General features: G+C 35.8%; 1 protein-coding gene and 1 pseudogene across 2 annotated transcripts; one reads left to right on the plus strand and one right to left on the minus strand.

The window, feature by feature from the left end:
• Positions 1–3,453: 3,453 nt before the first annotated feature.
• On the plus strand, positions 3,454–10,493 carry LOC113509487 (organic cation transporter protein-like). Of its 2 annotated transcripts, none has more exons than XM_052894019.1 (7): positions 3,454–3,761; positions 5,359–5,491; positions 5,812–6,067; positions 6,213–6,538; positions 6,761–7,058; positions 9,524–9,705; positions 10,229–10,493. In XM_052894019.1, the coding sequence occupies exons 1-7, from the start codon at positions 3,523–3,525 to the stop codon at positions 10,397–10,399; spliced, it is 1,605 nt and encodes a 534-aa protein (XP_052749979.1). In that variant the 5' UTR covers positions 3,454–3,522; the 3' UTR covers positions 10,400–10,493. The 2 variants fall into 2 exon arrangements, with proteins under 2 accessions (XP_052749979.1, XP_026748624.2); XM_026892823.3 differs by having other exon boundaries at positions 3,455–3,761; positions 5,272–5,491.
• Positions 10,494–12,494: 2,001 nt separating this feature from the next.
• The window catches only part of LOC113509489 (organic cation transporter protein-like), a 34,786-nt pseudogene continuing 24,996 nt past the window's right edge, over positions 12,495–22,284 (minus strand).

Below are 22,284 nucleotides of genomic sequence, written 5' to 3' on the forward strand. Positions count from 1 at the left end.
TGTTAGTTTTTTTTTTCAAAATACTTCTTTTCCCTATGGAATCATATTATCTGTTCCCACTGTTAATTAATCATAAGGTTCTTTGAAAATTTGGTTTTTGATGACAAATTATGTTGTTTACTTGTTTCCTTTAAGGAGATTAGAAGCGTTTAGGAACTTTAGAGAAAGTTTAGTATTTTAGTAATCTGTTTCTTTTTATGGATGATAATGGAATGGTGACCCCTCCTGCGCTAACGATATGTATACACTAGCGGAACACCAGTGATAACTGAGAGGTGAAGATGATAAATAAGAGTTAACCATGATGATTTCCAGGGGGAACCGCGTGGAGGCTGACCTGATATATTGCTGGCAATGGAACTGGTAGACTCCATTACTAACAATTCCTTTCCCCCCAGTATTGCTTGCAGTCTATTTATTTATTTAAGGAACACCAACAGCATATTGCATTGTAACATATAGGTATAACAAACATTAAATATAATACAATATTAATGCACACGCCTATTATAGGTATTCACAGCATTTACTTTAACATAGTATGAATGAAGTAAATAATAAAAAAGAACATGTAACCCAAGTTGTGAGCAATATCAGAAAATACGATTATGAGTGCATTGAATTAAAAAATATTTAATATATTTTTTAATTCAATTCACTCATAATCATATATATATATATATATATATATATATATATATATATATATATATATATATATATATATATATATATATATATATATATATATATATATATATATATATATATATATGATAATTAGAGTTAATTTTTGTAAGTTTATTGTACAAAGTGTATCAGCAATTGATTCCTGTAGGAATTCGAATTATCATGCACTATATAAATTTACAGTTTAAACTTTAATGAGTACATCACAATTACTAATTGTAAAAGAAATTATATTACATAAAGAAATACACTGTAATTATGCCTAACAATAAAGAATGCAGATATCTATGTAACCTTAACTAGTTGGTACATTTTAATAATAGATTAGCATAGACTATCGTTTGAATATTATTCAAATTAGCTGTTACCAACAAAACAATAATCCAATCTAATGTAATTAATTATGTCGATATGGGAATTAGATTATTTTCTTTTATTGGTAGAGAGATATGATTACATAGGTACATTGGAAGGTCGTTTGTCGCGAACGATATTAAATATATATACATATATTTATACAACTTAGAATGGCAAACAAGCTGACGGCCCACCTGATGGAAAGTGGTAACCGTCGCCTATAGACATGAGCAGTACCATGGACATAACAGAGTATACTGTTTCACCCATGATATGTTATTCCTCTGTACCCAGTAAATTCACGACATATCCCACCCTTCAAACCGAAACACAGCCATGCAAACACAACTACTTTACGGTTGAAACACGAATGGGACAGAGGTACCCACGCAATCGACTTTTGTACAAAGTCTCCCTCTGGCATATATATATATATATATATATATATATATATATATATATATATATATATATATATATATATATATATATATATATATATATATATATATATATATATATATATATATATATATATATATATATATATAATAAATCAATCAAGGCTTCATTTAAAATTATTTAAAAGTTAAATACGCTCAGCATCTGTATTATAAACCGTGGATGATATATTTAAGTGATTATTTCTAATTATATTAATAAATTATAAACAACTCCTACTATACATAAATTTCCATAAATATATTGATCATTATGATGTTAAATATTTACTAGAATTTCTATTACATTTGATATACTCGTATGCATCAAGATGCTTTTCCTTCCTTGTGTTGTTTATAGAATTATTGAACCCTAACAAGTTATTATAGTTCTACAGAGAAGCTACTTAGTAATAAAACACATCGTGGAGCGGCGAAATCTTTCGTACACGTATTCTAAATTCAAATATTTACAATCCACACTTTGTTGTAAATTTTTAAATTTAGAATACCAAAACGCTATATCTAAATGCAGATTTTACTTCGAAAGAAGTAGTTTTTTGCTCCACAAAATTAAATGGTATTTTATTTTTATAACAAAGGAGGCAAATGAGCATGCGGCTCACCTGATAATAATTGGTAGCTTTAATAAACACAAAATTAATATGGCATCTACGCGGGAGTAAACTCTTTGAATTGAAAGTCGCTTTTGAAAATAGCTTAAAAAAAAATTCTTATTTTAGAAAAAGAAAATATGTTCTTTCTCTACGACGATTAAATTTAAATGAAAGTACAATACTTAGATAAGATTAAATTAAAATGCGCAAAAGAATATTATCGCTAATGCCACTCGTGTACTGCTTGTACAGTTTCACTTTGATTGTCTCAAATACTATGGTTCGATTATTATCACGTTTCACAGCACTCGCTTACATCAACATATTTAATCATCAACAGTGAACCCATCGTGATGAATAGACTTGGAATTTAGCACGATGGTTTCTAAAGGGGACCACGTAAAAGTTGACCTGACAAGGTATATTGTTAACAATTGGACTGGTATTCCCCATTACTAACAATCCTCCTCCCGCTCCATTCTCGGCTGGGCTAATTTAAGGAAAGAAGAGTTCATTTCTTAAATTAGCCCAACCGAGAATCGAAACTCAGACCTCATTTACACAAAACAACATGTCTACCGCCGCGTCACAGGTATAGAACTACTACTCATTTGCTCTTGGTAATTCTGCAACTGCAACGCAAAAAGTGAACAACTTTAAAGAAATAAAATTTTGTATTGTCAGATTGCGAATTGCTCATGAAGTTAACCAATAATAATTACTTGCTAAAAGGAACCTAATGGTCGAGGGATGGTCCGCATTGACATTAAATAAGGCATTAATAATAATGTTATATAAGGGAGCTTATGGTGGGGGAATGGGCAGTAGCGTCCCTCTTAAAAAAATCACTGAAGCCTAACTGCGGTTGCCAACCCGCCCGCCAAGCATAGCACCTACGGGAAAAAAATAGAGATATAAAATTATGCAAATAGAGAATATATTAAGATAACTATCATAGAAATGTTTGCCAGATCAAATTTTAATCTGAACTCCAAAATCATACCCGATAACAATAATAGAATTGATTGATTTTTTGTTTTATGTTCGCGGTATTTCGTCAAAAAGTAAATCGAAATAAGACCCTGATACCCAAATATAAAACATGAAACCAATTTCATGAGTATAATCACAGTTGAAAGAACTCTTGTTCCTTACAGCGCAGCGTGCTACTCGCATTATCATTGGGTCAGGACCTTGGCGCACTTCCGTCGTCGTGTCCCATTAACACTGTCGTAATTTTGTGTCGCACATCACTGGTTTTCACAATCCCGTACGATACATGATTAAGATTAATATCAATTATAATTGGGCGTTATCAGAAACGAGTACATTTCATTATACGTAATAGAATACAAAACAAACAGAACTAGCTCCTTGTTCGCCCCGCACGTTTGTATCAACACAGCAAACGGGTGGAGATGGCTGAAAGTCGAAAGGGAAGTGTAATGTCGGACAGACCCAGTGTAACTGGAAGCAATAGGATGGCCAGGAAAGGCAGTGTGGCGGAGAAGCCGATAGATTTGGACGACCTGCTCATCAACGAGCTCGGCCAGTTCGGCAGGTTCCAAGTGCGCATGATCATGCTGATCTCGGTGCCGATGATCATGTCGGCGTTCATGAGCGAATATATCTTTTCGGCTGCGGCTATACCGCACAGGTATTTTTTGTGAGATTTTGTGAAAATAAATTAGGAACTAATTACAAAGATTAGTGACATTATTGATGATTAATTTTCTGTCGTATTAATTAACTTCTTAAGATTTAAACGATTTCTTTTTTTTTTTATTAATTAAGTACCTATTGTAATTTTTAGGCCATTTTTATAGTTAGCATTTAGAATAATCTGCATTGTTTTTATACATTTTCTTATAAAAAGTTTTTATCTGTTTAACTTGCATTATTAGTCTTGTCCGTTGTTCCGATTCTTTATACGATGTTTCAAGTATTTGTTACTATCTGTATGAGTTGTGATTTTATCAAAGATTGTCCCGTTGTATTTAGAAAATACTCGTATTATACTTACTGATTGACTGTCAGACAACACGATATTTTGCAAGAAAATTTATATTCACTTTGTAGCTAAGCACTTAATATGTATTTAGAATAATGTATTCACAATCACAATATAAAACATAGAAAATACATATACAAGAAGTGTCTCATACTAGGCAAAAGGCACCGGCTCAGCTGATTCTGTAAGCGTTCCAGCGCAATATGAACAGCGGCACAGCCCTGGTTTTCAGCCAGTCCCTCTCTTAACAAAATATTTCCCTATATTGGCATATAATTACAGATAAATTAGCACACGCGAGCGAAGTTGAATTACTTGTATTACTAGTTTTAATATATAACAAAATGTTATAAAACTAAAAAATTTTTGATAAATAGTTACCAATTGACACATATATAGGTATATGATAAATTATGCTAGACCGCAAATGTACAATATCAAATTGGGGTTATCAACTTTGTTAACTTTGTTGTTATGAGTGATTCATATGAAGTTGTAATTTTACAAGTATACACTTATTCGAAATTAAAATAACTTCTAATGGAGTGGCAATTCAACTGACAAGAGTATTTCATTTTGACAATTTATATTTAAAATTTATCTCATTGAAACTTGCGTAGTCACCGCTAAGGAAATTAAATTTTTTATACAGGCCTGTAGTTTTGAAATAAAATCCTATAAAGTGTCCAAAAATTTTAAAAACCTCCATTATCAAAATATCGAATTGATCAGACATCATTAAGACAACAAAACCAGTTAGGTATCTATAAAAATTCTGAATACTCAACTTAATAATGCGGTACCTTATTTCTCGATAAAAAACACTGTATAAGTGACAAATGCAGCCTCGTAAGTGAAGTCTAATCTAATTATGCTTGGAGCTCCTAAATAAACATTTGGATCTTTTAGTCTGATTTAAAGAGAAACTACGCGGATTGACGACAGTACTCCAGTGAAAGTTTAGCTTGTGATATGAACTCATAAGCAAGCTAATTCCTAAAGATAATATTAATAATACTCTATATTATCTATGACGTATCTTTGTTAAAAGGTCTTTAAAATGTTTCTTCATGGGCTACAGTACACACTTAGTACACGCATCGTTTGCGTAGAATATACTTAATTGCCAATGATGGTTTTATATAAAAAAATTCAGATGCATGATCCCAGAATGCGGTGAAACGTCTGAAAATGCTGTATTCGAACCAGATTGGCTCTCTAATGCGATGCCCAATAACACTAGATGCGAACGCTTCGAGTCCTCGCAAATTGGAAACGGATCCTTGGACTACTGCCCTGCTTATTTGTTTGAACAATCCAGAACACTCGAATGTGAGAGCTTTGTTTACGAGAAAGACAACTCTGTCGTGTATGATGTAAGTACTTTCTCAAGTTGTATGACTAAAATTTCTATTTTGGAACATGGCCATTCTGTATTATTTCTGACAGACTGGCAGATCCTAAACTGATGGATGTAAAAGGATGAAATTTTAAAAATTAGTCCACTAATAAGAACTAAAGTTTGTGGAAATATCATCAGGTTAGATCTAGTGCTTTCATAAAACGATTATTCACTTATTGGATTGTAATGAGTTGATTTGATATCTGTCCTCTTGTTTGAGACTTGAGGTCCATGTTTAAAAATGTAATGATAATGATCCAACATGATGATAACGTTTAACAATTTGTTTTTCAGTTCAATTTGGGCTGCAAAGACAACTTAAGAGTATTAGCTGGTACTCTAAACAGCGTTGGCACACTATTAGTCCTCCCCATCATAGGCTTCATTTCGGACCGCTGGGGACGAAGACTGGCGCTTACTCTCAGTGTCTTCAACTTGGCTCTGGTTGGTCTTATCCGTGCCTTCTCCGTCAACTACCCCATGTATCTTGTTCTTCAGCTCTTGCAGACCACAGTTGGCGCCGGAACTTATAGCTCTGCCTATATATTTGGTAATTTTTTGAGTAAATCTTCTATGTCTTTGTTTTTGTAACGCATCGTTTAATTCTCGTAGCTTCTAATTCTTTTCATAATATCTGGATATTATTGAAATGAATGAGATGTATTAATTTCTTCAACATATTATAATATTTTCAGCAACTGAACTTGTCGGCCCGAAGTATCGCGTAGTGACAAGTGCAACTTGTGCCTCTATGTTTGCTATCGGACAAGTGGTGCTAGGACTTGTGGCCTGGTTAGTACAACCGTGGCGGTACATGATCATGACTCTTCATATCCCGTGCTTCCTGATTATCTCCTACTACTGGCTCCTCTCCGAGAGCGTAAGGTGGCTCCTCTCAAAAAAGAAATACGATGAAGCAAAAGAAGTATTAGAAAAAGTAGCGAGAGTCAATAAAAAACAGATCAGTGAGAAATCTATGCATTCGTTAATGAATCCACCACCACCGCCACCAGTTACTGAGGTACTGTGTTGTTATTTTGATTTTAAAGTTTATTTTTTTTTTATCAAAATTTTGGAAAAGGCATCCAAAAGAACTGACCACTATTTTTGTATGAGAAGATTATGAATTTACCTTTGTACACTAAAAATAAAACACGTTGTTCTTCTAATGTGGTTAAAGTGGGTAAAAATAAGAACTTTTTACTTACTATAATTTGGCAATTTATACCACATTTGTTTGCAGGGCAACGATTATGGTTTAATTAAAACCATCATCAAATCCCGGGTTCTGCTTCGCCGCGTGTGCACTACGCCCATCTGGTGGATCACAACCACGTTCGTGTATTACGGACTGTCAATCAACTCCACCGCTCTCGTTGGCACCAATATGTACCTCAACTTCATACTGACGTGCGCCATCGAGATCCCCGGCTTCTTCACGGCCGTCCTCATTTTGGACAGAGTCGGTAGGAAAATCACACTGTCCAGTGGTTTCTTTCTGAGCGCAGCCTTCAATATCGCTTTCGTATTTGTTTCCAGTGGTAAGTTTGTGTTACTACAATTTATATTCTATACTAGTTATTACCCGTAACTACGTCCGCATAACTGTAAACCCTTGATTCACCAGGATAAAAAAAAATAGTCATTGTCCTCCTCTATCTCAAATACTATATATGTGTATTAAATTTCATGATTGCTTGAGCCCTTAAGATGCTATAAGGTAACCATACAAACATACTTTCATATTTTCAGTATTAATAATAATTTTTACTGTGTAACAAACAGTGACAGATTTTATAGTGAAATTTAAAAGAATAAATGATAAATATGTTGCCAACCACAAGTATTGAGAACATTTGATATTGAAAAATAATCACTATTCGTAAACGCCTATTATTATTTTTTTTATACAACTTAGAATGGCAAACAAGCTGACGGCCCACCTGATGGAAAGTAGTAACCGTTGCCTATAGACATGAGCAGTACCATGGACATAACAGAGTATACTGTTTTGCCCATGATACCCCCCATGCGTTGCCATTCCTGAGGACTCAGGTGTTATTCCTCTGTACACTGTAAATTTACGCCGTATCCCACCCTTCAAACCGAAACACAGCCATGCAAACACAACTACTTTACGGTTGAAACACGAATGGGACAGAGGTACCCAAGCAATCGACTTTTGTACAAAGTCTCCCTCTGGTAAGGCAAACAGTACCTGTACACTAAATTTCATAGCAATTGGTTGAGCTGTTAAGATAGAACAAACAAACTCTAACATTTATTATATCAGTAAGGACGTCATATTGTCTTTCATTGTTATTGAAGGTCGTGTTACCATTGTTTCTAATAATTCGATTTCGAACGATAAAAACTATCTAGTGATTGTACAAATAATCTTATAATCACGTATTTTCCATTTTTATTTGAATACTAGCTATTTCTTGCGGCTTTACTTACATGAATCAATATGTTATGTTTATTTATTTATTTTTATTTAATACTTTATTGTACACACTAATTATACATAAAAATATGACAGAGGTAATCAAATGTTCAAAGGCGAACTTAACTCTAAAAGAATTCTCTTCCAACAAAACTCTTTCAACAAAATTTCATCAGTATTAAATTAATTTGTTTAGTTAGTTCAATTTACATAGATAACTAATAAACTTATATTAAATAACTAACTTATAGTAAATAACAAACTTTTGCCGTGAGTGTCATAAGACAAAGCAGTAGCGTTCTTTTAAACATCACCAGAGCCTAACTGCGGTTGCAAACCCGCCTGCCAATCATATCAACTATTGGCAAAACCTCTCAAACTTTCCTATATGGATGATTTTCAGCAAGTGAGATCATTGTCTAATGTCGATGAACTTTATTGGTTTCGAATTTTCAGAAAAAATGATTTTTTCAGAAAGTATTTTATAAAAAGTCGCTTCTACTCGTATATTTCGGATATATCTGCTTCTCTGAGACCTATAAATTGAAAGAAAATTTGGAAGGCCCCCCAAAAAGACAGATAGACAGGAGTCATATTTGCTGAACATGACCCATTTTCGAATATTATTAGGATTAGTAGCTCACTGCATCTTCGCTCGGAAGAAAAATGTATGTTGCTTCTAAAAATTACTCGTAGTTTTGTCCAATGTATCATCATCAATCACTTATCAATCATCATTGATATTAACAATGTGAATGTAATTTATTTCGCTCAACATATTTAGCATGCACACTTGATCTTAAATGGTCACGTACAGTGCGGTTTCAAAGGAACTTTTTCCCGCGAACACTCAGGCTGTAGAATAAGCTCCTTGCCGAGATTTTCCTTAGAAACTATAGTATGAAGTTTTTCAAAAAGGGTATATTAAGATTTTTTCAGGATCGGCAATGCGCACGTTACACTCACAGTGTTGCAAGCATTCATAGGTTATAGTAACCGTTTACCATCAGACAAGCTGTAAATAAGTATACATTACATATTAAGAAAGAGATGTTGCATCTCTGTCCATCTTCTACCAAATTTATCATGGGGAATGCTTTGAGGAATTGTTCGAATTGATACATGCTCCTGATTTTCACAACCGTACAACCCGCCACATACTAAAGTGCCATCCCAACCATCTGGATGAGTGACATCGTCGTCGTCGTCGTTCACCATGCATTTATCAAGGCATCTTCTTCCACGCACAACCATTTTTTTAATCAACTTTCATCAGCAGTATTTCCGAACTGATACGACATTATAACCTTTAAAAAAAGAGCATATTCATTTTTACAAGGCTGGCAGCACAACTGCAATGCCTTTGGTATTGCGGGTGATCATGGGCGGCGGTAGTCACTTACCATCAGTTGAGCCGCATGCTAGTTTGCCCCCTGTGTTGTAAAAATAAAAAAGAAGAACACGCTGTATTTCACAATCACACCAATTGCCTGATCCTCGATCTAGGATAGTTTATATTATTAGGAACTAGACAATAAGCATTTGTCGTCTTTGCCCCAGACCTGACCACGGTGAGGCTAGTGCTATTCCTGCTGGGCAAGTTCGGCATCTCGATAGTGTTCACGTCGCTGTACCTCTTCACCTCGGAGCTGTACCCCACGCAGTATCGGCACACGCTGCTAGCCTTCTCCTCCATGATAGGCAGGCTCGGGTCTATCACCGCACCGCTCACTCCCCTATTAGTGAGTACTTGTGTTTTCTTTATAAGATGATAACGGAATCGTAACCCTGCCTGTGGTATCGGTATACGCTAGCAGGCAACCAGTGACAGACGATAGGTGAGGATGTAAACAGGTCAGTCGGCGCATCGTGAAGAATTCGACAAGAATTAACCACGATGGTTTTAAGGGGGAACCGCGTGAGTATCGACCTGATATGATGTATTGGGACTGTTAGACCCCATTACTAACAATCCCTTTCCCCCCTGATTACTTGTGTTATCTAGAGATGGAAATTTGGAATATTACTATATTTATTTCATGTCATTTAGTAAAATTATTATTCTTATTCAAAATTATATCACCGGTGATGTAATTATAAAAAAGTTATTTTGGCTCGCAATAATCTAATGTTCAAAATAAAATAATTTAATGTTCATGTACTTTCCAAAAAAAAAAATTTAATTTGTTTAAAATTCCAAAAAAATGTGATGTTGTTTTACGATACGCTCTTTTAAACTTAAAACTTTACCATTAAATATTCCAGGCGGATAATTACTGGCACGGGATCCCAAACCTGATGTTCGGCGGGATGGGCCTGATCTCCGGGTGCCTGGTGCTCACGCAGCCCGAGACCCTCGGCACCAAGATGCCGGACACTCTGGAGGAGGCGGAGGCGATCGGCAAACCAAAGTCCAAGCGGCAGACGTCTACCTGACATCCAACTTCTGATTAGCATTATTACTCGTATATTCCTGTCTACATTCGTTGTAAATATTAGTTTAGGTGTATTAAAAACGTTTATTTGTTTATATTATTTATTATTGACCTACACTGACGGTCTAACATTAGATTTTAAATTGTTGAAATGTATTAAATTACTATCCTGTTATTAAAATCAATGGCAGCATAGTTCTTTTTAATGTGTGAAAATGGGATAGTAATCCCGCCTGCGCTATCGGTATATTATACGCAGTTGGCCCATCGTAAATTCAACAAGAATTACAGAAAATTAGTCCATTATCTTAACGTTTTTTTTAATGAGTGAAAATAGCACGATAACCCGTTTGCGCTATCGGTATACATTGGCGGAGTACCATTGAGGGGTAATAGGTGTGGATGAAAAGGCAGGTCAGTTAGCCCATCGTGAAGAATTCAACGATAAATTAATCACGACAGTTACCAGATGGAACCACGTGGAGGTCGCTCTGATAGGGTATATTGATAGCAATGGCGACTACACTCCCTATTACTAACAATCCCTTCTCCCCATTACCTTAAGTTTGCTTTAAAAAGATTGCTTTAATCAATATGACTGCCTTACTGTGAAAATGTAACGTCATACAATGAGAATGAAATGTATACGGGGGACAATTTTAGGAGATAACAAGTAGCAATAAAGTCGGATAAATAAGTTACTAAAAATAAATTGGCAACACTCTTGGCCATTATCAAAAAAAGATATTTCACCAATCGGATTGACTCGGCTATGTTCGTAGCGATTCGTGCATCAACAACTACTAATGAAGTTATGAGTAAAAGCGTATAATGAATTCAATTAGTAGTCGAATGAAATTAATAATCGAATAATTTCAAAATCATTCGAATAATTCGATTAAATCGCTCAGTCGAATAATTAGTAAAGTCGCACATAGTTACAACTATTAAAATTTTATATTTTGCGACATTGACAATAATTGGTTCCACCATTTTGTCACTATTTACTCAAGTGAAATTCTGACACGCAAATAATTACTTATCCATAAATTATATTGAATAACAGCATTTATTATTGAATATAAATATTATTTGTTGTCAAGGTGCCTATATTTACCTATATTTACCTATATTTACAAGAGATGTACTTGAATTCTTACTATTAGATATATGTAGGTTCCATTTGTCTGCTAGATAAACTATCATATCTGCCTGTTTACTGTATATCTACCTTTTTATTGTACGGATAATCTGATAGTATTGTTTTATTGTTACCCTATTCCCTTTGGCCGCAACAGAATATCAGTGCTTTGCTCTTTTGTGGGCGAAGCAATAAACTGAGTTGTGGCCATTTTGTATTGTTATGACACACGCATAAGGAAATAGTACTTGGCTTTGTGTATTTTTTTTTTAATCATTTATGTTATCTCGCTTTTTATGTATATGTTATAATTTGTATGCTGCAAGTAATGCAAATAAATTATCTATCTATCTGTCTAGGTAGGTGTCTTATAAATTTAGTTGTGACCACTACAAAATTCGAGAAAAAGTAATTGTTAGTAATGGAGTGTAACAGTCTCATTGTGGGGGGAAGGGATTATTAGTAATGTGGACTACTAGTCCCATAGTTAACAATAAATCCTTTTAGGTCTACCTCCACGTGGTCCCCCCTAGAAACTATCGTGCTGAATTCCAAATGTATTTATCACGATGAGCTAACTAACATGCTTTTTCATTCTCACCTATCATCCCTCACTGATGCTCCGTCGGGGTATACCGTTAGTGCAGACGGGGCTACCATTCCATTATCATGTATTAAAAAAAACCTGTCTCATTGCTAGCAATATACTCTATCAGATCGACTTCTAAGCGGTTCCACCTGGAAATTCTCGTAGTTAATTCTTTTCGAATCAATTACAATGAGCTAACTGGTCCACTCACCTATCATTACACGTTGGTGCCTCGTCGACGTACACCGATAGCACAGGCGGTTTACCATTCTATTCCATTCCATCGCTAGTGCAATATAAAACACATTTTATTATTTATATTGTTTTATTTTATTAACATCAAATGCACACGTTAATATTAAAAAATAATATCAAATGCTTTACAAATATACTTAAGTACTAAAAAATTTTATATAACAATTATAAATAATTAATATTTCAGAAATTTTATTTATTCATACTGGTAATAGTTCATTACTGCAGCGGCCAGCAACTGAAGCATTGATGGACGAACGTGCAAATGTGGGCCGAGGCGTAGCCGAGGCACACATACGTGAGTTTATCAATGCCTACTTGTGGCCAAGGCTTCTATAGTACTTTTCTCAAACAATGCGCGGAAATCAAAAACACAATTTTACTTTTTAAGTTCAATGACGAATAACGAACAATAATAATTTTTCACGGGCCATAATGTTTTTTTTTTTCAATAAACAGCTTTCTATTTGCAAGCCAGTTCGAAATTTAAATAAAACCTTGTATTAGTTACCTCCTTGGTAGCCATGTTTCGAAGTAAAAGGTCATTCAATTTTTAAATTACAGGACAGATATGAGTTTACATAGTAATTTATCTGGCCGCAAAACACGACAGATATGGATTTTCATACAACTTTTGCCGGCCGCCGCCCGCATGTGTCTGGCCAGTAAGGCAAGTTTGATTTGTTTTGAAGAAGATTGTCAAAATAATGCTCACATTTTCAAGCATGTTTGAGAAAAAAATATTACACAAATAAAAATTATACAAAATATTGCGTATTTAATTTAACTTAGTAATAATAAATATTAATAGATTATTACAAAATTTCTTATTATAGCTAGCTAGTTAATAAATTCGAGATTATCTACATGTAGAATTGAACTACTTATAAACGTTCGACCGGTCGATCAAAGCGTAATAAATCACAGACATCAGTTGAATATTCTAAGGTAACTACGTCTTCTTACATCTCTAAGAAGGCAACCTAAAAATGAGACATTGCAACTGTCACGAGGTACGCATACCTCGCTGTTTTACTTGATTTGCGAAATATAATTATTATTTGTAATTATTTTGTTTAATTAAGCCGCGTGATCCCGGCATAGAATAGCCACCCCTTCCCTTCCCGTGGGTGTCGTAAGTGGCAATGAAAGGAGGTCGAGGGATGGGCAGCAGCGTCCCTCTTAAAACATCTCTAAAGCCTAACTGTGGTTGTTAATCCCAAAACCCCCCAAAGGGGGAGGCTTATGTTCAGCAGTGGACAGTTAAAGGCTGATATGATAGGATGAAACATTATTTTAACGCTTATTCTAAGACTAATCCTGTTTTCATCAGGATCATTAATATACCTTACCAGAGGACTTTGTACAAAAGCCGTTTGCTTGGGTACCTATAGAGGAATGGGATAGCCCATTCGTGTTTCTACTGTGAAGCAGTTGTGTTTCGGTTTGAAGGGTCGGATATGGCGTGAATTTACTGGGTACAGAGGAATAACATTTGAGTCCTCAGGAATGGCAACGCATGGGGGGTATCATGGGCGAAACAGTATACTCTGTTATGTCCATGGTACTGCTCATGTCTATAGGCGACGGTTACCACTTACCATCAGGTGGGACGTCAGCTTGTTCACCATTCTAAGTTGTATAAAAAAATTTGCAATACACTGAATACCCCATTTCGTTAAAATGGAAGATGTATGCAGTGTTGTAATACTGGTATTCCAGTTAAATATCAATACATACATTAATAGATTGCCGTGTGGTCCCGGCATAGAATGGACCACCCCTTCCTTGCTTGTAGTTGTCGTATGAGACGACTAAAGGAACTTAATGGTTAAGAGATAGGTAAAAGAGTCACTCTTAAAACATTACCAAAACCAAACTGCAGTTGCCAATCCACCTGCCAAGCATAGCAACTACTGGCCAAACTCCCCCTTATAGGGGAGGCCTATGTCCAGTAGTGGACATAGACATAACAGCTAAAGTAATGACGTTTAAGTTTACATTATGTTACAGTTGTCTTGCTTTATTTCTTTTGTAAAGCAAATAAAGTATACTCATTCATTGTTTATCAATTTTACTACGCAACTTGTGTGCCTATTCTCATCATCGTTGATCCACTATTGCCGGCTTGAAGTCTACCTCACACTTGATCAGGTCACTGGCGACGTCCGCGTCACCCAGCCGCTCAGCGTCGTTCACGCTGTCCGGGAGGTCAGTGTTGGTCGTGTCCGGGAACATCAGGGACAACGCGGCCGGCCCCAGGGCCACCAGGCCGAACACTATACTCGTCAGACCGGTCATGTACTTCTCCTGTAAATTTGAAGAAGCGTGAAAAAATACTTAGAACGGACAATCTCGTCGAGTTGGGGGGAAAGGGATTGTTAGTAATGGAGACTGAGAGTCCCATTGCTAGCAATATACCCAACCAGGTCGACCTCTACGCAGGTCCCTCTGGAAACTATCATGGTTAATTCCTAATGAATTCATCATGATCGACTAACTGGCCTGTTTTCATTCTCATCTATCACCCTTCAATGGTACCCCGCCAGCGTATCCCGTTAGCGCAGGCGGAGTTACAATACCATTTTCACCTATAAAAAAAACCGTTGAGTTACAACATCTTTGATTTGATCAATCGCAATACAGGGACAATATATTTGACCTTGTGTTTTCTTAAGATCGTTTATTTTTGACAACATCTGTAGCAGGAGGGCAAGGGATTATTAGTATTGAGAACTAAATCCTACTACAGGCAATATACACTGTCAGGTCGAACTTCACGCGGTTCCTGTTGGAAACTATCGTAATTAATTCCTATTATATTTGTCACAATGAGCTAACTAATCTGAGTTCATCCTCCCCTATCATCTCTCACTGGTGCTACGCCAGCGTATATTGACAGCTCAGGCGAGGTTACCATTCCATTAGCATTCATTAAAAAAGAAAATCTTTTTGGCAAGCAAAATAAGATGTTGTTAAATGAGATCTCGGGTTCCATTCGAAAAGAAATAAAAAGGAGTTTTTTTATACAACTTCGAATGGCAACTAAGTTAAGGACTAATTTGACGGACAGTGGTAACTGTCGCCTATAGAACTTTTCAGAATTGGCTTGGGATTGTGCCTCTAGACGTCCATAACTTGGTTCCTTACAAAGCAGGATATTTTAGCCTGAGGTAAATTGTCCTCAAGATAGGATACTTTGAGAGGTTGATGTGATTTTAGAGGGTAGAATAATCCTTCCCTTTATTTAACTTTCATTCATATCGGATAGAAATCTTAATTTTGAAAACTCCTGCTTTTAAAAAAAGGTGAATCTGAAGGTGAAGGTGAATGTGAAGATGAAGGTGAATGTGAAGATGAATGTGAAGATGAAGGTGGATTTGAAGGTGAAGGTGAATTTGAAGCTGAATGTGAAGGTGAAGGTGAATGTGAAGATGAATGTTAAGGTGAAGGTGAAGCTGAATGTGAAGGTGAAGCTGAATGTGAAGATGAATGTTAAGGTGAAGGTGAAGGTGAATGTGCAGGTGAATGTGTAGGAGGTTACCAGCAGCGGCGCGTGCGGCGCGAGCGCGGCGGCGAGGCGGCCGGCGGTGGCGGCGGCGTTGGTGAGCGAGTTGCGCGCCGGCGTGGGGAACACCTCGAGCGCCAGCACCGTCAGCGAGAACAGCCCGTAGCTCGCGCACATGCTCGCCGCCACGTGCGGCCACACGCCGCCCAGCCACCGCGCCGCTGCACACATCAACATCACTGAATACACTATGATCCCTACCAGCTATTCAACGGACAAGCCCAAGTAGAGAAATATATCCCAATTTTTTTCCAAAGAGGATTGACATCAGGCAGACGGCCGGACGTAAAACTATAAGACATCTTTGTATAATATTGACAAAAAACATATTCCGCCGACCCCAAATAATGATTGGGATAAAGGTAGGAAAATCATCTTCCCTGATCATGATCCCAATTTTTTACTAATCATAACATGAAATTAAGGGAAGAAAAATTCTTGACAATTCTTGAAAAATGTAGGAAGACTCCCCTACTAGATGGAGTGACGACCTGAAATGCGTTGCAGGGAGTCAATAGATGCAGGTGGCTCAGAACCGTCCTTTCAACTTAGAATGGCAAACAAACTGACAACTGATAAAAAATTGTAACCGTCGCCTATAAACATGAGTCTATAGAGGAAGTTTATGTCCAGCAGTGAACGGATAATGGCTGAAATGATGATGAACATGAAATTCGTCAGTTCGCTCAAGCGCAAATATGCACTACAAAGTCGCGAAAGTTACTTCGATATCCTTAAGTTATTATTGTACACATCGCACGGATATTTTCGATCGTTTGCTTATAATTGACCCATAGGCCTCAGTTGTATAAGCTAATTGGGCCGACATTGTATCTTTCTGCCTTGCTTGCTTAATGCCTTGAAATCGTTCTCTATATATTGTCGTGTATGATCTTTAAGATTAATAATACTCTAAATACTTAAAGTATTTGGAGTATTATTGTTTTGTACTTGTTTAAATGGTATGCCACTGAGTGTAAGTTTACCATCACATGACACTTATTTGTATAATTGAGGAGAGAGTAAGTATACTACAACAAGAAATGATTATTTCCTTACAGTTCGGCACAAATACAGACGCTATAAAGAATATAGCGCACAAACAGTATGCGGCGCAGATGGGTGTCTTCCGGCCGAACCTGGTGAGTGTGAAGGCGGTGACGGCCCGCGTCGGCACCGCCACCAGTAACATCAGCGAGAAGTTCAAGTACCTGCAAACAATGCGAAGACTATATGTTGTACAAGATCCAGAACTTAACCAAAAGGGAGAATGAATTGCTAGTCCTAATGGTCCCTGTTCTTAGCAATGCAATCCCCTGGAAGCTATCGTGGTTAATCCCTAGTGAATTACGACGGGCTAACTAACTTGACTTCATCCTCAAGTATCCCGCAAACATATACTTTAACCAAGAGCAAGCCAGAGAACTTAATATTTTAATCCAATTTATAAAACTGAACTAAAACTCAAGCAATCCAGTTGACCAAAGGTCTTATCACAAATTTTTAAATACTTGACAGGTTGAAAGCACATTACTATAAGCAAGCTTTGTCTATGTCTTTAGTGCCAATTCGCTGGCAGGTTCTATGTACAATTCGCAAAGCAGTGCAATTTAATCTGTAAAACTGTCAGGTTTTAAGCGTTCATAATAAGCTATCTAGAAAATAAGTGGAGATAGATACCAATAGATACTTGTTAAATTATATTAAAGAAAGTGTCCTACCAAGATTAATTTCTATTAATTTTAGGATTATTTTCCTTCTGGTTCCTAGACTTGTTTTCCCTTAGGAGGAAGCCAATAATTCCCTTTCCACCTTGTATTACTACTGAAATCAATAAACGTAACGTACTTGCTGCCCGAAAGGTTGGTTGAATTGACCACTGTGCCGATGTGCACGAAGATGGCGCAGAAGAAACAAGCCGCCATCAGTATGACGCGTAGTAATATTTTCTTAGATCGCAGCACCGAAAGCAATTGTGATTTTTGCCTGTTTTCCTTACAATCCTGGAGTAAAAACAAATCAAACTATAGAAAGTAATCATACCTTACTAGTAATAAAATGACAACTATACTATGTCTAAACCAGGAGATATTTAGGAGAAATTGATACGGGGCGTCTTAATCAGACCAATAAATGACAAAACAAAAATTCTGTTTGTCTATATATCTTCTTACCCTTATCCCAATAATTTGGGATCGGCGTAATATGATTTTTTCCATATTACAAAAAGACTTGGTTTTTAGTTTTACGACCGGCCACCTGCCTGACGTTAATCCTCTTTGGGAATAATAAATAATACGTAATAATAAAACACAAATTAAAATAACAAGAACATAACCATATTCATTTTCGTATTCAAAAGTTTGTTTGTCTATATCTGCAAGTTTATTTCAGTATCATGTAAAAACTACTGTACGGAATTGGATATGATTGTCACAGATGTATATCTGAAAGTCTAACTTAAAATCTGATATGGAATATGTTTTAACCCTTATATGCCATCTAGAAATAGTCTTTTTAATTAGTTTTCCAACTTTTTAAATCAATCTACGCGTAAAAAGATCAAAATCAAGAAACAGCGAGTAAAGAGATGAGAACAAAAAATATCACGACAATCTAATACAATCCCAGTTGTTGCAAGCATTAATAATCGTTTGCTAATAATTGGCGAATATACGTAATTAAAGAATCGGTGAATTTATTTTTCTATAAATTTGTAAATAGATTTACAAATTGATGTAGAAAATGAAGACGGACAGGCGATATGTTAAAAGAAAACAGTAAATGGATCAAAACTGTAACATAATAGAGCCCTCGGTATAGAACTGAAAGAAAAAATGGTCAGCAATATAAATTGTGTTTGGATAAGATCCAAAGTGTTGCATGCGGATCAGGACAGCAAAGGATAAAAAAATGGAAGACGCTAAAGCTTTATAGACTTTTGTTCTTCAACATAAAGGAACATTGACTCAAAAATATCGTACCTACTTTCGTCCACGGCAAAGGGGGTATCTCTATGGAATCATAGGTTCCTTTGTTTTATTAATCATGTAAAATATAAGGTGGATTAATAAAGATTTTCAAAATGACTTTATAAATTGATGCCTTAATTGTTATTGTCATTTTTAGTCAACTTCAACCAATTGTTCGGTGCAGGCCTGCTACGAGTTACCATAGAAATATCATGTGTATATTAATTTGTGTTTACCTTGCAACAAATGAATAGTTATTACTCACAATACTTTAAATATATTAATATCTAAATAAGATTTGCGCGTAAGTAGTGTGCGCGAATCACAGTAAAGCGCGTCTGTGACAGCACTAGCGGCCGCGATATACAATGCCAACACCGGCGCGCGACACACGCTTTCTTTTAATGCAAAAAAAGATTTTTGCGTATCTTCCCAACGCCATTCATTTTCCTTTTTTAATGTTGTCTCTCTCATGATTGTATAAATTTTGACAAATAATTTACCGCTCCCAAAAATTTAAACTTTTCATCAGGTTCTGGGACTTTTATATAGTCTTGTTTTTATCAAACTAAATATACAACTTCTAACTTTGCATTTATCTCTGTTAAATTTTAAATTTATATATATTTAAATAATAAATGGTCTTTCCCCAAACAATAATATCATCGACGAAACTATCCACAAGTCTTCTAAATGGATCGATGATATCAATAGATGCGAAAGTACAAAGATCTACGCTTTCCTCATCGAGTTGCACAGCCCAAAAGCCTGATTGGCATCAAGTACTGTTTCTTCTAGCTAACTCCGTTACTGTGGGCAGCTGGAAGTGTGCGCGCTGTACCGCGCGGTTTATCGCGCGGGAGCATATGCGAATGCCATTATTTTTTTTAATGGACAATTAACTAATGGATGAACCCACGGGTAGGATGATATACTTTCCTAATGATACCTAATTTTTCCATTTTTTGTAACTCTTAATAATCTATCCCGTATCCCTAACGGTATTTTTCTGGAAGCACATACGACAGGGCGTATGGAATTATCGACTACAATGTGATACTTTCCGGGCAGACATCCAATCTGAAATAAGTCACTATAATCTGTTAAATTTATTCCATAAATTCGTTTTACTAATTTCATTAATTCACATGATTTTCGGCCCAGCACACTTTGACAATCATTGTCTGCTATGCAAATCTCAAATTATATATAGTATTTTTATACAACTTTATGATGCTTTAATGTATTTTATCCCCCAACTTCTAGCTTTATATTAGTATTTTTAATATCACATTCATTATAACCTAGTTCTGGTGTGTATGATAATAATTTATGTCTTGGTCAATTTGTTTCTTCCCCGTTCGCACAAGTCAAAATTTCAAACCACTTGTTACTTTTGTTATCAGTAATTACTGATATGTGAAACGATTCTTCCTCGTCTGACTCCATTCGCTTCTTCTTCGCCGACTTGCCTAACTCTATTAAAGACTTACATGCTCGACGAAGTGTCCTCCTACAAAACGTCGTTTCTGCTTCTGTGCCAGCAACAGAGCATCTGAACGACCGTTCGTCCGGCGCGCCGCCCGCCACTGCTCAACAGACTCAAATGACAGTGAAACAATTCACTGCCGACCGCTCCTGTGATGTTTCCTCGGCGATGCACAAATTCATAGCTTTTTCCAAGGTCAAATCTTCGTGTCGTAATAGCCTAGATGGTACCCCACATACTATACGATCTTTAATCAAATCCTCTTCTAGCGATAAGAATGCACACTTCTTGCTAATAAGACGTAACGCCGTCACGTACTGTTGAATGCTTTCACCTTCTTCCTGATTTCTCGTGAAGAATTTATATCTAAGTAATGTAATATTTTCTTTAGTTCCAAAATAACTATCAAAAGAACGTCATCTTTATCTGTATCTTTAGTAAAAGTGAAAGTTTGATACACGTCAAACCCCTCCGGACCGATCAAATTTATTATAAACTGGCTTGTACTGCTGAATTCTCGGAATCTACACCCGAAGCCTTGATAAACAGCAGGAATTGTTGTCGCCAACGCCTCCTGCACGACTCACAGGGCCTCCCTCCATATTTAATTCGGGCGGTGGTCGCGCGTGCTCCATTATGCCGTATAACAAAATATCCAAGACTAGTTTTTTATGCAAATTTATATTTGTTAAGTTTAATCTTTATTTAAATACGTTATTTATAACACTTTTATCAAATTTATACGTATTTATGATAACGTGTCACCATGTAATGTTTTAATGAAACCAGCCCAATGTCAGACAACAACTGTTTTAATCATATTATTAAACTACCTTCAAACTAACTATACATGACAGTCTATATCTGCAAGTTTATTTCAGTATCATGTAAAAACTACTGTACGGAATTGGATATGATTGTCACAGATGTATATCTGAAAGTCTAACTTAAAATCTGATATGGAATATGTTTTAACCCTTATATGCCATCTAGAAATAGTCTTTTTAATTAGTTTTCCAACTTTTTAAATCAATCTAGGCGTAAAAAGATCAAAATCAAGAAACAGCGAGTAAAGAGATGAGAACAAAAAATATCCCAGTTGTTGCAAGCATTAATAATCCTAATAATTGGCGAATATAATAATTAAAAAATTGGTGAATTTATTTTTCTATAAAGATTTTTGGCAAACAAAACTGATGGAAAGTGGTAACCGTCGCCTATAGTTTCTCTCTATGATACGTTGCCATTCTGAGGACTCAGATGTTATTCCTCTGTACCCTGTAAATTCACGCCACTTGTATTATTTTCTACATCAATTTGTAATAGATTTACAAATTGATGTAGAAAATGAAGATGGACAGGCGATGTGTTAAAAGAAAACAGTAAATGGATCAAAACTGTAACGTAATAGATCCCTCGGTATAGAACTGAAAGAAAAAATGGTCAGCAATATAAATTGTGTTTGGATAAGATCCAAAGTGTTGCGGATGCATTGCGGATCAGGACAGCAAAGGATAAAAAAATGGAAGACGCTAAAGCAGGCTTTTGTTCTTTAGACTATCTTAAATCATGTAAAATATAGGTGGATTAATAAAGATTTCAAAATGATATAAATTGATGCCTTAATTGTTATTGTCATTTTTAGTCATCTTCAACCAATTGTTCGGTGCAAAACCAGGTATATTAATTTGTGTTTATTGCAACAAATGAATAATATATATGATATCTAAATAAGATACACAAAACCTGTAATATACATGGTGCTATTTCCATACAATTTTCCATCAGGTGGACTGTTAGCTTGTTTGCTACTCTAGTATTATATAAAATAATAAATGGATCGACCACCTCAAATGGATCGATGAATCAATG

This window comes from Galleria mellonella, unplaced genomic scaffold, assembly GCF_026898425.1.
Source record: "Galleria mellonella isolate WM207_F2 unplaced genomic scaffold, CSIRO_AGI_GalMel_v1 utg1899, whole genome shotgun sequence".
In the NCBI taxonomy this organism is placed as follows: domain Eukaryota; kingdom Metazoa; phylum Arthropoda; class Insecta; order Lepidoptera; family Pyralidae; genus Galleria; species Galleria mellonella.

Bases quoted from the DNA above. Each gene is read 5' to 3' on its own strand.
- LOC113509487 (XM_026892823.3), top strand. From the start codon at position 3,523: ATGGCTGAAAGTCGAAAGGGAAGTGTAATGTCGGACAGACCCAGTGTA. The intron at 7,059-9,523 runs GTAAGTTTGTGT...TCTTTGCCCCAG, and splicing joins TTTCGTATTTGTTTCCAGTG to ACCTGACCACGGTGAGGCTA. The intron at 9,706-10,228 runs GTGAGTACTTGT...TAAATATTCCAG, and splicing joins CACCGCTCACTCCCCTATTA to GCGGATAATTACTGGCACGG.